The following is a 13,133-nucleotide window of genomic DNA, read 5'->3' on the forward strand; positions in this document are numbered from 1 at the left end:
AATCAATGAACAACTACAAGTTGATGTTTCACTGGTCTCTCTCTCTCTCTCTCAAAAAATAACATTATTTTAAAAATTAATATTAGCCCTGGCCGGTTGGCTCAGTGGTAGAGCGTCGGCCTGGCGTGCAGGAGTCCCGGGTTCGATTCCCGGCCAGGGCAAACAGGAGAAGCGCCCATCTACCTCTCCACCCCTCCCCCTCTCCTTCCTCTCTGTCTCTCTCTTCCCCTCCCGCAGCTGATGCTCCATTGGAGCAAAGTTGGCCCGGGCACTGGGGATGGCTCCTTGGCCTCTGCCCCAGGCGCTAGAGTGGCTCTGGTCGCGACAGAGCAACGTCCTGGATGGGCAGAGCATCGCCCCCTGGTGGGCGTGCCGGGTGGATCCCGGTCGGGCGCATGCAGGAGTCTGACTGGCTGCCTCCCCATTTCCAGCTTCAGAAAAATACAAAAACAAAAACAAAACAACAAAAAATTAATATTAAACTAGAATTTCATTTTTAAAAATTGGCCCTAATTTCTATGTCTTTCTGATTCATCTCTAATTTTGGAATCTGAAAGTGTGACTAACTCAATGTATACAGAACTTTGGGTGCAAAGAGAAAAGCTATAATATAGAAGCATTGAAAATCTAGTGTTAAAACTCTAAATTAGCCTGACCAGGCAGTAGCGCAGTGGATAGAGCGTCAGAATGGGATGCGGAGGACCCGAGGTAACCAGCTTGAGCGTGGGCTCATCTAGTTTGAGCAAAGCTCACCAGCTTGGACCCAAGGTTGCTGGCTTGAGCAAGGGGTTACTCGGTCTGCTGTAGCCCCACAGTCAAGGCACATATGAGAAATCAATCAATGAACAAATAAGGTGCCACTACGAAAAACTGATAATTGATGCTTCTGATCTCTCTGCGTTCCCGTCTGTCTGCCCCTATCTATCTATCCCTCTCTCTGACTCTCATTCTGTATCTGTAAAAAAAAAAAAAAAATTAAGTACTCTAAAATAAAACAAAAAAACTCTAAATTAAAATCTTTACAATGTCTATAGCAAATGAAGCTGCTCTTGGCATTTTTCTTTAAAATAATGGCCTAAAAACTGTGGTAGGCCAGGAGGATGGGACTGAGTAGGGAAGAACAAGAATCATAGGTACATTAGAAACAAATCATAACTTTAATGAGAGTATGGACCCAGGAGATAAGTACTACATAAACTAATAACCATAGTACAAGCTACTGATAAAGAGCTACTTAAGAGGAAGTGAGATTATTCTATACAGTGGTACCTTGAGATACGATTTTAATTCGTTCTGTAACCGAGCTCGTAAGTCAGTCAACTCATATATCAAACTGCCGATACTGGACCCGTGTGCCAACGTGCCAACTAGCGGCAGCTTCCTGAATCATGACTCATATCTCTGAATTTCGCTTGGATCTCTAACAAAAATACGGACCGATTTGCAGCTCATATCTTTAAAAAGTTTGTATGTTGGTCTGTTTCTATCTCAAAGTACCGCTGTACTTAGGGGATTCATAGAAGAAGGGAAGATGGCCAAAAGTATTTTGTGGAGATGCAACACTACTAGCAAAGACAGAATAGAAAACTGAGAGAAGATACTGAAGATCAAAATATGATTTTCTTTACCTATAATACAGTGTGTCCGTAAAGTCATGGTGCACTTTTGACCGGTCACAGGAAAGCAACAAAAGACAATAGAAATGTGAAATCTGCACCAAATAAAAGGAAAACCCTCCCAGTTTCTGTAGGATGATGTGGCAGCATGTGCGCATGCACAGATAATGATGTAACACCGTATATACAGCGGAGCAGCCCACAGTCATGCCAGTTGAGATGTGGACGGTACAGAGGCAAGTTCAGTGTGTTCTGTGGCTCTCTAAATTTGAATCCGTGACCAAAGTGCAATGTGAATATTGGCACGTTTATAACGAAGTGCCACCACATAGGAATAACATTACTCGGTGGGATAAGCAGTTGAAGGAAACCGGCAGTTTGGTGGAGAAACCCCGTTCTGGTAGGCCATCAGTCAGTGACGAGTCTGTAGAGGCTATATGGGATAGGTACCTAAGGAGCCCTAAAAAATCTGTGCGTGAGCCCACATCGAACTGCACTGAATAGGTATGAAACTGGGAGTTTTCCTTTTATTTGGTGCAGATTTCACATTTCTATCGTCTTTTGCTGCTTTCCTGTGACTGGTCAAAAGTGCACCATGACTTTACGGACACACTGTATAAAGACTGAGAGGAATAGGGGAAACTAAGAAGGTAAGTTAAGACCAAACATAGAAAGTTTTGAATGCTGGGTTAACTATTGATAGTTTAGATTTTATTTATAGGCAACATTTAATGTTTTTGAGTGTGCAAAGATGCAAAGGCCTTGGGGTAAGTGGCAGCAGAGTGATGAGTGAAGTGATCGGTTAGAAAGCTACTTCATGTAAACTAAGCCAAATGAGAACTCAAGTCATGAACTGAGGTATGTGAATTGGAAGACACTATAGATGTAAAATGGGACAAATATAGCATGCTGGTAGATGCGACAAATTTGGGGTGGTGGTAGGGGTAAGGGTAACATTAGGGTTGAGGTTTTAGGCCTAGGTAACTGGAAGTTTAATGGCAATCCTGATAGAAATGGCCAGAGAAAGAAGAAAAGCAGTGCAATTTGGAAGTTAAAATAAGTTGAATTATTTTATTTTTGTTTTTTCTCACTAATATGGGCAAGCAATTGCTTTGTAACTCAGATAAGAAAATAAGCAAGCCATGAGCAGGTGAAAGTAAACAGACTGAGGAGGAAGTTACTTGAAGACTGCTATTGGCAGACAACTGAATTAGACCACAATAAGAAATAATCAACTCTACTCTCATATTGATTTCTGATCAGCTATCATTTATTTTTAAAATTGGGGACTGTATAGGCTAAAAGTAAAGACATCCATGTGACTTATTAAGCCCATGTGACACTGGGGGAACTTTTAGTTATGGAATGAGAAGGCATTGCCTTGGAGGAGAAAAGTATACTACCTGTCTTTTTGCCATTTATTGAAGAAAGTAATATTTATGCATTTCTTGAAAGCACAATTAACAGAACCACAGACTAGCTCTATGATGCAAAAACATCTAATATTCTAACAAGCTGAAAGAAAATCAGTGAAAATTTCAATTCTAAGTATCAAAAACATTATTTATAAATATGAAGGGGAAAAAATCTGTTTCAAACACTCAGAAAACTAACTGGCTGGATTGTGGGAATCTGTGTCTTGTCGTTTGGGATCACAATTATGCTGCAGCAGAAAAACAGACCAAGGCGTCTTCCAGGTCTCAGTAATTTAGGGAGGAGTGACACTCATAACCTGAGAGCTATTCTGGTTATGAGGATCATCTGTAAGACTGTACCCTCTCTAAGATAAAAGCCATTAAATACCTTTCAAAGCACTGTATGAAGCACCCAGGAGCTTTTAGAGCATCTCAGTGATAGCAAGTCAAAAATAGGGCAAAACAAACCTTCTCTGACCCATTCTCAAAATGCCTCTGGCCTTACCTGGCTGCTGCCTTGCTGAGTAGCCCAGCCCATCTACTTTCCAGACTCTCCAACTGTCCAGTGATTTTTTCTCTATCAGCCAGTTCAGCTGACTGGGCTATTCTGCCTCCTTCTGCTTGAAGCATGTCTACAGTGGCCTTTCGATCATCCAAGAGTCGCTGGAGCAGCTATCGTACACATGATTAAAAAGAATGAAAAGTGGTAACATGGGGTCACTTTAAAATTCACAATAAGAATGAAAAAACAAGTTCCCAATCCCCACCCCACCAAATATTAAGCTTAATTTAATAATAGAAGGAACTTTTTTCACTTTGAGACAAAAACATAAGATGTACAGCATAGTTCCTACCATCCACGTAAACTTTTCATCCACTTAAGTTTTTAAATGGAGCAGTGACTGCCATCATTATGTGACTAACAGGGAACTTACTTTGAACCAGGAGAAAAATGCACTGAAATAAAAATTAACAACCCCCCCAATATTTAAACAGACCTTTATTTATACACGAAATTATATAAATGCATTGCTTAAAATTTTGCTGACCCTAAAACACCAAAAACCTCTTAAGATAAAGCTGTGGCTAAAACACTGAAATAGGATACTTAAACAAGTAAAAGTGTTCAGTCCAATACATGCCACAGTAAACTAGTGCATTATAAGATAGTAAAAATAAAGGTCTACCTTTCTCTTTCAGGATCACACCAAGTATGTGAGGATTCTACTAAAACTGAACATGCTTCTTAAAGTATAAGCGAATGTGTTGTCTGCTACTCCCTGCAGCTGTTAAGAGTTCACTGTCCCAACATTCTCACCTTCTGTTCTTGGATCTGTGCTTTCACCACTTTATACTCAGCAGATGGAGGTTTCTGATTGGCTATGAGCTCTTCAGTGTCTGCCAACCAGCTGAGCAACGGCTCCAAGGCATCTTGAAACTTCCCACAATGCAACAAAGCCTCTTGTAGTTGTGCAATTCTTTGTGCAACCTGTATCACAGGCACAAAGGCTCATTATGAGGAGGAGAGAGCTTTTTAAATTACTGACTCCTTTTCATAACTAGAGATCGCAATGACTAAATTTTTATTTGCATTCAGGGAAACCTTAGATTTAAATGTCTCTTTTCTTTCCCTGCCCTCCATTTCAGGTATACTTGTTATATGCTCCCCACCATCACCACTTACCTTTTTATTCAGTGTGTTCCATCGAGCATTGATCTCTTCCATGTCATGTTCCAAACCCTGCACATCACAGTTTTTTCCAGCACTCTGAATCAATCCCTGGCCAAGTCCATTCACCTGCTGTAATTTCATCTGAAGAGGATCCACCTGTTCCCTCTGAAACATCTGGACAATTGTAAGCCAAAGGAGATTTAATCTAAAGGCAATCAGACCCTCCACACCATATACTGACAGGTTACTCTTGGGAGATTTATGGTTTGATAAAGGAGGCCCAGGAATAAAAAGTGAAAACAGGCCATTTGTACAAGGAACTATCAGAGAAACATGTGGTTTCATATTTCAATACAACCTCCTATAGACAAGTAATTGCAGAGAGTTATGGCACTACTTGGACTTTAACCCAGTGGATGACTTCTGGTTTGTTTTTATTTTTTAATGTTTGCATAATCTTTAATGCAAAAATCTGTAAAGAAGAGAGAAGCATCAGCCTCAAGATATCATAAAAGTAAATGTGATGTGTAGCAATCCAAAAAAGGAAGAATGATACTAAATGACGACTATTTAAGATTAAAAATACCTTGGGGAAAAGCCTTAAGTGACCACTGATAAATGCAATGCTCTTCTCTGACTAGGACTAATAACTCAATTAGCTAAAACATATGAACATATGGAAAATGTCAATCTCATAGCTTAATCCTCTTGTGGTTATTTAACTCCATTTTGTTCCAGGGCCACAGACCACACACAGACAATAATCTTGAAACAGTATTCCTCTGATTATAAAGGGAAATAAGCCAGTAATACTGCTAAATATCCTTAACAACTTCAGACATATAATTCTGAGTAACATGCAGACATATATAAAACATTTTTAAAATGATACTGCATATTCACGCTCACCACAAAACAATTTTTAAAAAATGTGAACAAGTATAACAAGCAATGTGCATGTTTCTACTGCAGTTAAACTCTACGTTGACTTAGAAATTTTTTTAAAGATTTTATTTATTCATTTTAGAGAGAGAGAATGGAGGGAGGAGCAGAAAGCATCAACTCCCATATGTGCCTTGACCAGGGAAACTCAGGATTTCGAACGGCGACCTCCGTGTTCCAGATTGACGCTTTTACCCATTGCGCCACTGCAGGTCAGGGACTTAGAAATTTCTAAAGCAGTGTTTTTCAATTGGCGGTCCACTGACCAGTCCACCAGAAATTTGATTCTGGTCCAAGAGAGTTAACCACCCTGATGTTGTATGAAGGTTATAGACCCAATGATCTTAGTCAAATTCATGTATATGCTCAGCGTTATTTCTGTCTTAGCAGTCCCCAAGATAATTCTATTTTTACCAGTCCCCAAGTGAGAAAAGGTTGAAAACCACCGGTCTAAAGGAAAGAATGAAATATTTGACCCTAAGATCAGATTTATTTCAATCATCAGAGGATAAAAATCATCTGGATATTTTCCTATTCTTTTTTTCTTCCATAAAAAGTTCCTTCAATTTCACAGAGACACAGGTGAGTCAATTAAGACTGAAGGATGAAAAAAATGGAAGAGGACAAAACTAAATGTAAAAAATTTTGTAAGTTTGGGTAAGACTAATTTTGGCCTATATCAGACCACACAGATCACACTAGGATTAGGAAACTGACTCTAGAAAGAATGGTCTATGGCTGGATAAGTGAGTCACCAGGGAGGAAAAGCCCCAGGGAACACTAAAAAGGGAAGATTACAAAGGTAATTACCAGTGGGCTTTATTTTATACTATAATTTGATCACACCATATTTTGTTAGGCAACACTACAAGGCAGTTCAGCTAAAAATGACTGTTTCCCCATAACAACATGGTTCCCAGAAAAAGCAAGTATATACTATGATTCCATTTTGTATTAAAGATGTTTTTACTGAAGAAGAATCAGAGCAGAGGGGGGAAAAATACCTCCCATGTTTTAAGTTGCTTGGGTACAACAAAAATGGTGATAGTAGTGGTGGGGTTGGATGGGGTTTGGAAAAGCAAGGAAAGCAGAAACCCAACGGTATAGACAGAAGATGTCAAATCCACTGAAGAGCCACTGTTTACCAATAGTAAAATTCTGTCTCGCACTATGAGTGACATTTATACTCTTTCTGTGTCGTCTAATATGGTAGCCAGCAATTCCATGTGGCTTTTTCTTTAATTTACAGAGACAGAGTCAGAGAGAGGGACAGACAGACAGGAACAGAGAGAGAGATAAGAAGCATCAATCATCAGTTTTTCGTTGCGACACCTTAGTTGTTCATTGATTGCTTTCTCATATGTGCCTTGACCGCAGGCCTTCAGCAGACCGAGTAACCCCTTGCTTGAGCCAGCGACCTCGGATCCAAGCTGGTGAGCTTTGTTCAAACCAGATGAGCCGGTGCTCAAGCTGGCAACTTCGGGGTCTCGAACCTGGGTCCTCCGCATACCAGTCCGACGCTCTATCCACTGCGCAACCGCCTGGTCAGGCTTGTGGCTATTTAAATTAACTAAATATTCCGTTCCTCAGCCACACTAGCCACATTTCATGGGGCCAACAGCCACGTGTGGCTAGTGTCTAATGTACTAAGAAAGTAAATTTTTTTTTTAAGGGACAGAGAAGGGGGGGGCAGACAAGCAGGAAAGGAGAGAGATGAGAAGCATCAATTCTTTGTTGTGGCTCCTTAGTTGTTCACTGATTGCTTTCTCATATGTGCCTTGACTGGGGGATGGGGGTCCTCCAGTAAAGTCAGCAACCCCTTGCTCAAGCCAGCAACCTTTGGGGCTCAAGCCGAATGAGTCGTGCTCAAGCTAACAACTTCGGGGTTTCAAACCTGGGTCCTCTGCATCCCAGTCCAATGTTCTATCCACTGCACCACCGCCTAGTCAGGCGCAAGTAAATAAATATTATAATCTCTTTCACGTAACAGAGCTAATTCCCTTTTTAAAATTTGAATTTCTTTGTTTATAAATAGTTCCTGTAGAACAGGGGTCCCCAACTTTTTACACAGGGGGCCAGTTCACTGTCCCTCAGACCATTGGAGGGCCGGACTATAAAAAAAACTATGAACAAATCCTTATGCACACTGCACATATCTTATTTTAAAGTAAAAAAAACAAAACAGGTACAAATACAATACTTAAAATAAAGAACAAGTAAATTTAAATCAACAAACTTACTAGTATTTCAATGGGAACTATGGGCCTGCTTTTGGCTAATGAGATGGTCAATGGGCTCCTCTCACTGACCACCAATGAAAGAGGTGCCCTTTCTGGAAGTGCGGCAGGGGCCGGATAAATGGCCTCAGGGGGCCGCATGCGGCCCGCGGGCTGTAGTTTGGGGACCCCTGCTATAGAAGCATTAGATTTCTTCCTTTATTTTCCACTTCCTCTCTATGGGTTATGTTGATAAGGTAGGAGTATTTTTCTCATCTTTTTCCAGAAGGCTAAAAATATATGAGAGCACCTCTAAGTAAATGCCATCTAAATATTTATTTTGAATATAAGTAAATAGAATGTTAAAGAAAATAAATTTAAAAACACCTGCTCCCTTCTCTCAACTCCCAAATAAAGTTGTTTTGCAAACCCAGTGCTTTTAGATACATTAAAATTCCTACTCCTGGCCCTGGCCAGTTGGGTCAGTGGTAGAGCGTCGGCCTGGTGTGCGGGAGTCCCGGGTTTGATTCCTGGCCAGGGCACACAGGAGAAGCGCCCATCTGCTTCTCCGCCCCTCCCCCTCTCCTTCCTCTCTGTCTCTCTCTTCCCCTCCCGCAGCCAAGGCTCCATTGGAGCAAGGATGGCCCGGGTGCTGGGGATGGCTCCTTGGCCTCTGCCCCAGGCGTTAGAGTGGCTCTGGTCGCAACAGAGCGACACCCCGGAGGGGAGAGCATCGCCCCCTGGTGGGCGTGCTGGGCGGATCCCAGTCGGGGCGCATGCGGGAGTCTGTCTGTCTCTCCCCGTTTCCAGCTTCAGAAAAATACAGAAAATAAATAAATAAATAAATAAATAAATAAATAAAATAAAATTCCTACTCCTTAGTATTTTAATGTGACCGTGCCATGTTATTAACTAACCAGGGCTGGTGGACATTTCCCAGAGCAGAACACTAGTAAAAATAATTGCAAGGATGTAAGATACACCAGGGACATAAAACAAAAAATTTCCCAAAGAATGTCTTAAAACACTTTTATCTTTGGTAATACTATATTCTCTTAGTTTTCATCCTGACTGATCCTTTTTGATGTCCTTGCTCTCTTTCTTTCTCTTCCAGACCTGCAAATGTTAAGTGTCTGGGGGCAGAATGTCAGTCCTGGGCGCTCTTCTCATTCTATAATCTCTTCCAGGCGATTCTATCCAATCCTATGACTTTAAATGTTAACCATGATAAATGCTTATGACTTTAAAACTGTATGTCCAACTTTATTAATATTGCCATACAAATGAATTACAGGCATCTCCAACCTAACTGTTCCAAAATTGAACAGTACTTTCTACTTTCCTCTCCCCCAAAATCTGTTCTTCCCTAAGTTAACAATTTACTACTGCCCCCATCACTCAGTTGTAAAAACCAGAACCTAGAAGCCATCCTTGGTATCTCCCTCTATTTTCCTCTTAATATAAAAACCATTATCAGGTTTTGATTCTACCTCCAAAATATATCCTGATTTTTATTTTTTTTTTAAGTAAGAGGCGGAGAGGCAGAGACAGACGCCTGCATGTGTCCTGATCCACCCAGCGGCCCCCTACCAGGCGATGCCCTGCCAGTCTGCTTGGCTGCTCTATTGCTTGGCAACCAAGCTATTGTTTTAGCACCTGAGGTGTGGCCATTCTAAGCTCCCCAAGGCCAACTTTGCTCTACCCATAGCTGTGGGAGGGGAAGAGAAAGGAAGAGATGGGAGGGGGGGGGAAGCAGTTGGTCACTTCTCCCGTGTGCCCTGACTAGAATGGAACCCAGAGTTCCACACGCTGGGCCGACACTCTACTGCTGAGCCACTGGTCAGGGCCAATATACTTTGAATTTATCCAACTGTTTTCAAATCTACATACATCTCTTTAGTCCAGCGGTTTTCAACCTGTGGGTCGCGACCCCGGCGGGGGTCCAACGACCAAAACACAGGGGTTGCCCAAAGGATGGCTTTAGGCGACCCCTGTGTTTTGGTCGTTGGACCCCCGCCGGGGTCGCGACCCACAGGTTGAGAACAGCTGCTTTAGTCCAAGCAACCTGGGTAATTGCAGTGAATATCCGTCCTTGATCTCCTCAATTCACTCTATACACAGTAGACAGTGGAATTAAAAAAAAAAAAAGCAAACCATTCAGTGTTTTCTGTATTTATGCCAATTATCTATTATACTACAAACTAATAAAATATAAGACAAAAGAAAGCTGAGATTCATAAACTCCAAATGTTGAGAATCTTTACTGTCAGTGTGGACTGATTTTCCTTTTTTCTTTTTTTGTGTGACTGAGACAGAGAGAGGGACAGACAGGAAGGGAGAGAGATGAGAAGCATCAATTCTTCACTGCAGCACCTTAGTTGTTCATTGATTCCTTTCTCATATGTGCCTTGACCGGGGGTGGGGGTGGGACTACAGCAGACCGAATGATCCCTTGCCAGCAACCTTGGGCTCATGCTGGTGAGCCTTGCTCAAACCAAATGAGCCTGCGCTCAAGCCAGCAATCTTGGGGTTTTGTACCTGGGTCCTTTGCGTCCCAGTCTGACTTTCTATTTACTGCACCACTGCCTGGACAGGTGATTTTTCTCTATCAAACTTAAAGCTGAGAGTAATCTTTTAAAAACGTAAACGAAATCATTTCACTCCTCTACTTAAAGTCTTTCAATAGCCTCTCATGGTTCTTAAGGTACAGATGCTTTTAAGGATGTCTTTCTCAGTCCCTGCATCATCTAACCCCTGCCAATCTCTAGATTCATTTCAAGGTACTCTTTCAGAACCCTTGGTCATTGCAGTCTAGTTCTAACATCCCAGCTTCCATTTCCTTTGTCTGGGAGGCTCTTCCTTCTGACTCTTTGCATAAGTAACTTCCATTTATCCTTCTGGTTTTAGCTTTAAAGTCCTTTCCCTGACGCTACAATTGAAATTAAATACCCGGCTTATTTCTTATCACTGCCTTTCTTTTTTATTCAAAGCATTTGCCACAATTGGTCGCTATACATTTGTGTCATTTTTGTTTAATGCCTGCCTTCCCTACTATAGTATAAGTGCCACAAAGGCAGGGACTATACTAACTCTATTCACTGCAGGAGCCCCAATACCCAGGCATGGAGTAAGTATGCAATAGATATTTATCCATTGAATAAATAAATCGTTGTATAGAAATGGGCTAGGGAAGGCAAACAATTTCATGAAGGTTCTGCTGACCAGCTAAGCATTCAAACAACCGAACTGAGATTATGGGGCTCTCCAACTTTTGCTTAAAAACTTTTTGGGCAAATTTTAATTTTATAGAACCCCTATTTTATATAAAAAGTTTTCTTTTTCTTCTGCAGTGACTGGAAATAAGAGTTAGTCTTATTGAGAAGGGCATTTAAATAAGCACAGAATGCTCTTAGTGGGCCTAGAATCCCAACTATAGAAAAAGCAAACAAATTCTGACATTTTGCTCCTTCTATCAAGCTCTAGTCTTATTGCTATTAGAAAGCCTGTATCTATTTAAACCATGTATAAATGTGTATATTTGTGTATACACACACACACACACAATCTAAAGCAGTTCCCTTTAAATCACATTCTGGGTATAATCACTTGTCAAGTCCTAAGTGTTTATGTATAGAATGAAAGGTTCTATCACCTCTAGAAACCCTTATAGAAGAAATTAAATCCATTTCTTATCTGAGAAAAAGTTTTTACAAAATAGCCTCTCTACATTCTTATTGGTTAACAGTCCTGGTTATGGCTATGGATTAGATTTCTCCTTTGTACACTGATGTAAGTAGGCATCTTGCTTCCAGATATTCCATAAAGTAACCATAAGTCAAAGATGATGAACTACCTTGCAGTTGGGCTATTATTTCCTCCTCCTGTCATTTGTAACAGGCAACTGTGTTACAAAATGACTACCTCCTGTGCCTGGAAGGATCCTTAGAAATTATCTGGCTTCATTTACTCATTTTGTAGATGAGGAAACAGATATCTCAGAGACTGATATTAAGGGTTTCCCTGAATTTTCCCCCTTTATTCCGACTTGACTGCCTCCTTATAAATTTAATTTCTGTATTTCACTGATTATTGTGTAGGCTTTAAACTGGAAATATTCTGTATAACCAATAATGCCAGTGACTTTGGACAGGTTACTGGGATCTTGGTGTTAACCAAATTCAACAAAACTCAGAAAAATAAATCCCAACCTGAAAGGTGGTGTTCTAATTTGATGGAATGATACATTACAAAATAATTGGTAAAGCCTAAGGCAGGGGTCTCAAACTCAACTCAGCATGTGGGCCGCAGAGCAAGATCACAGCCATTCGGTGGGCCACACTAGGTCTACAAAAGGCAACTGTTACGCAACACTTTTCTCACTGCAGTTGAAAACAAAAAAAAATCAGTACAACAAGCACAATTGTACATGCAGTTTACTCAGTGTCACAAAACGACCAGAAACTGTAGTTCACATCACAACTGCTGTTAACTAAGCTAATATCTAGCTAGGATGCTAGAGAAATGAAAAATACAAGTAGGCCCCTAGGCTTACTTAATTTTATCCAAAATATTTTGAACTTCGTGGATTAGTCTGCGGGCCGCACAAAATTGTTCGGCGGGCCGCAAGTTTGAGACCCCTGGCCTAAGGTGACACCACCAACACTCTGGAGGATCTGTGGCAAGACCAGCGCTTATGGTCCACAATCAAAATGATTTCTCATTGCTGGCAGCTTCACGTGTAAATGGTACTAAAGCCAGCTAAGGCCTACCTGAAAGGTTCTGCAGTGGGTGGATGAGAGAACTCAACTTTCTTATAGCATCCGTGGATATTCAGGAGACTGATACTCATCCAGTCAGTCAATGTGAATGCCCACTCAGAGAAGATACTGTTTTGGGTCCTGAGCATGGTGTAATAAACCAAACTACAGGGGGTTCTTGGATTATGATAGTCTTAACATAAGACTTGGCTTTCGAGTTTACAATGCTCACTCCCATAAAATCTTAAAAAAATTGTGACACAAATGTTTTGGTTTATGCCATTAGCATCATACTTACGGACTACATCGTACTTTCAGACTAGCCTGAACAATTCTTTAAGAAGGTACAGAGCCCTGCAACAGATCCTGTACCCTCTACATCAGCTGCTTCTCGAGATGAAACACCTGTAGTACAGGTAAAATCATCTCCAGTGTTTCCTGCATGTTCCTTAGGCAATCCTGATTCACCTGACCCAGTATCTCCAGCACCTTCTGCAGGTTCTCCTGCCTCTCCA

At 41.1% G+C, this 13,133-nt stretch overlaps 1 protein-coding gene across 12 annotated transcripts in view; it reads right to left on the reverse strand.

Annotated features, from left to right (window-relative positions):
- Nucleotides 1-13,133, reverse strand: part of MACF1 (microtubule actin crosslinking factor 1) — a 370,346-nt gene that overhangs the window by 50,141 nt on the left and 307,072 nt on the right. For all 12 annotated transcript variants that reach the window (XM_066269582.1, XM_066269581.1, XM_066269580.1 and 9 more), the window contains 3 exons: nt 4,716-4,877; nt 4,350-4,520; nt 3,537-3,703 (listed from right to left, as the gene is read on the reverse strand). In XM_066269582.1, coding sequence (XP_066125679.1) covers nt 3,537-3,703; nt 4,350-4,520; nt 4,716-4,877 — 500 coding nt within the window. The remainder of the gene's footprint in view (nt 1-3,536; nt 3,704-4,349; nt 4,521-4,715; nt 4,878-13,133) is intronic.

This window comes from Saccopteryx bilineata, chromosome 3, assembly GCF_036850765.1.
Source record: "Saccopteryx bilineata isolate mSacBil1 chromosome 3, mSacBil1_pri_phased_curated, whole genome shotgun sequence".
NCBI lineage: Eukaryota > Metazoa > Chordata > Mammalia > Chiroptera > Emballonuridae > Saccopteryx > Saccopteryx bilineata.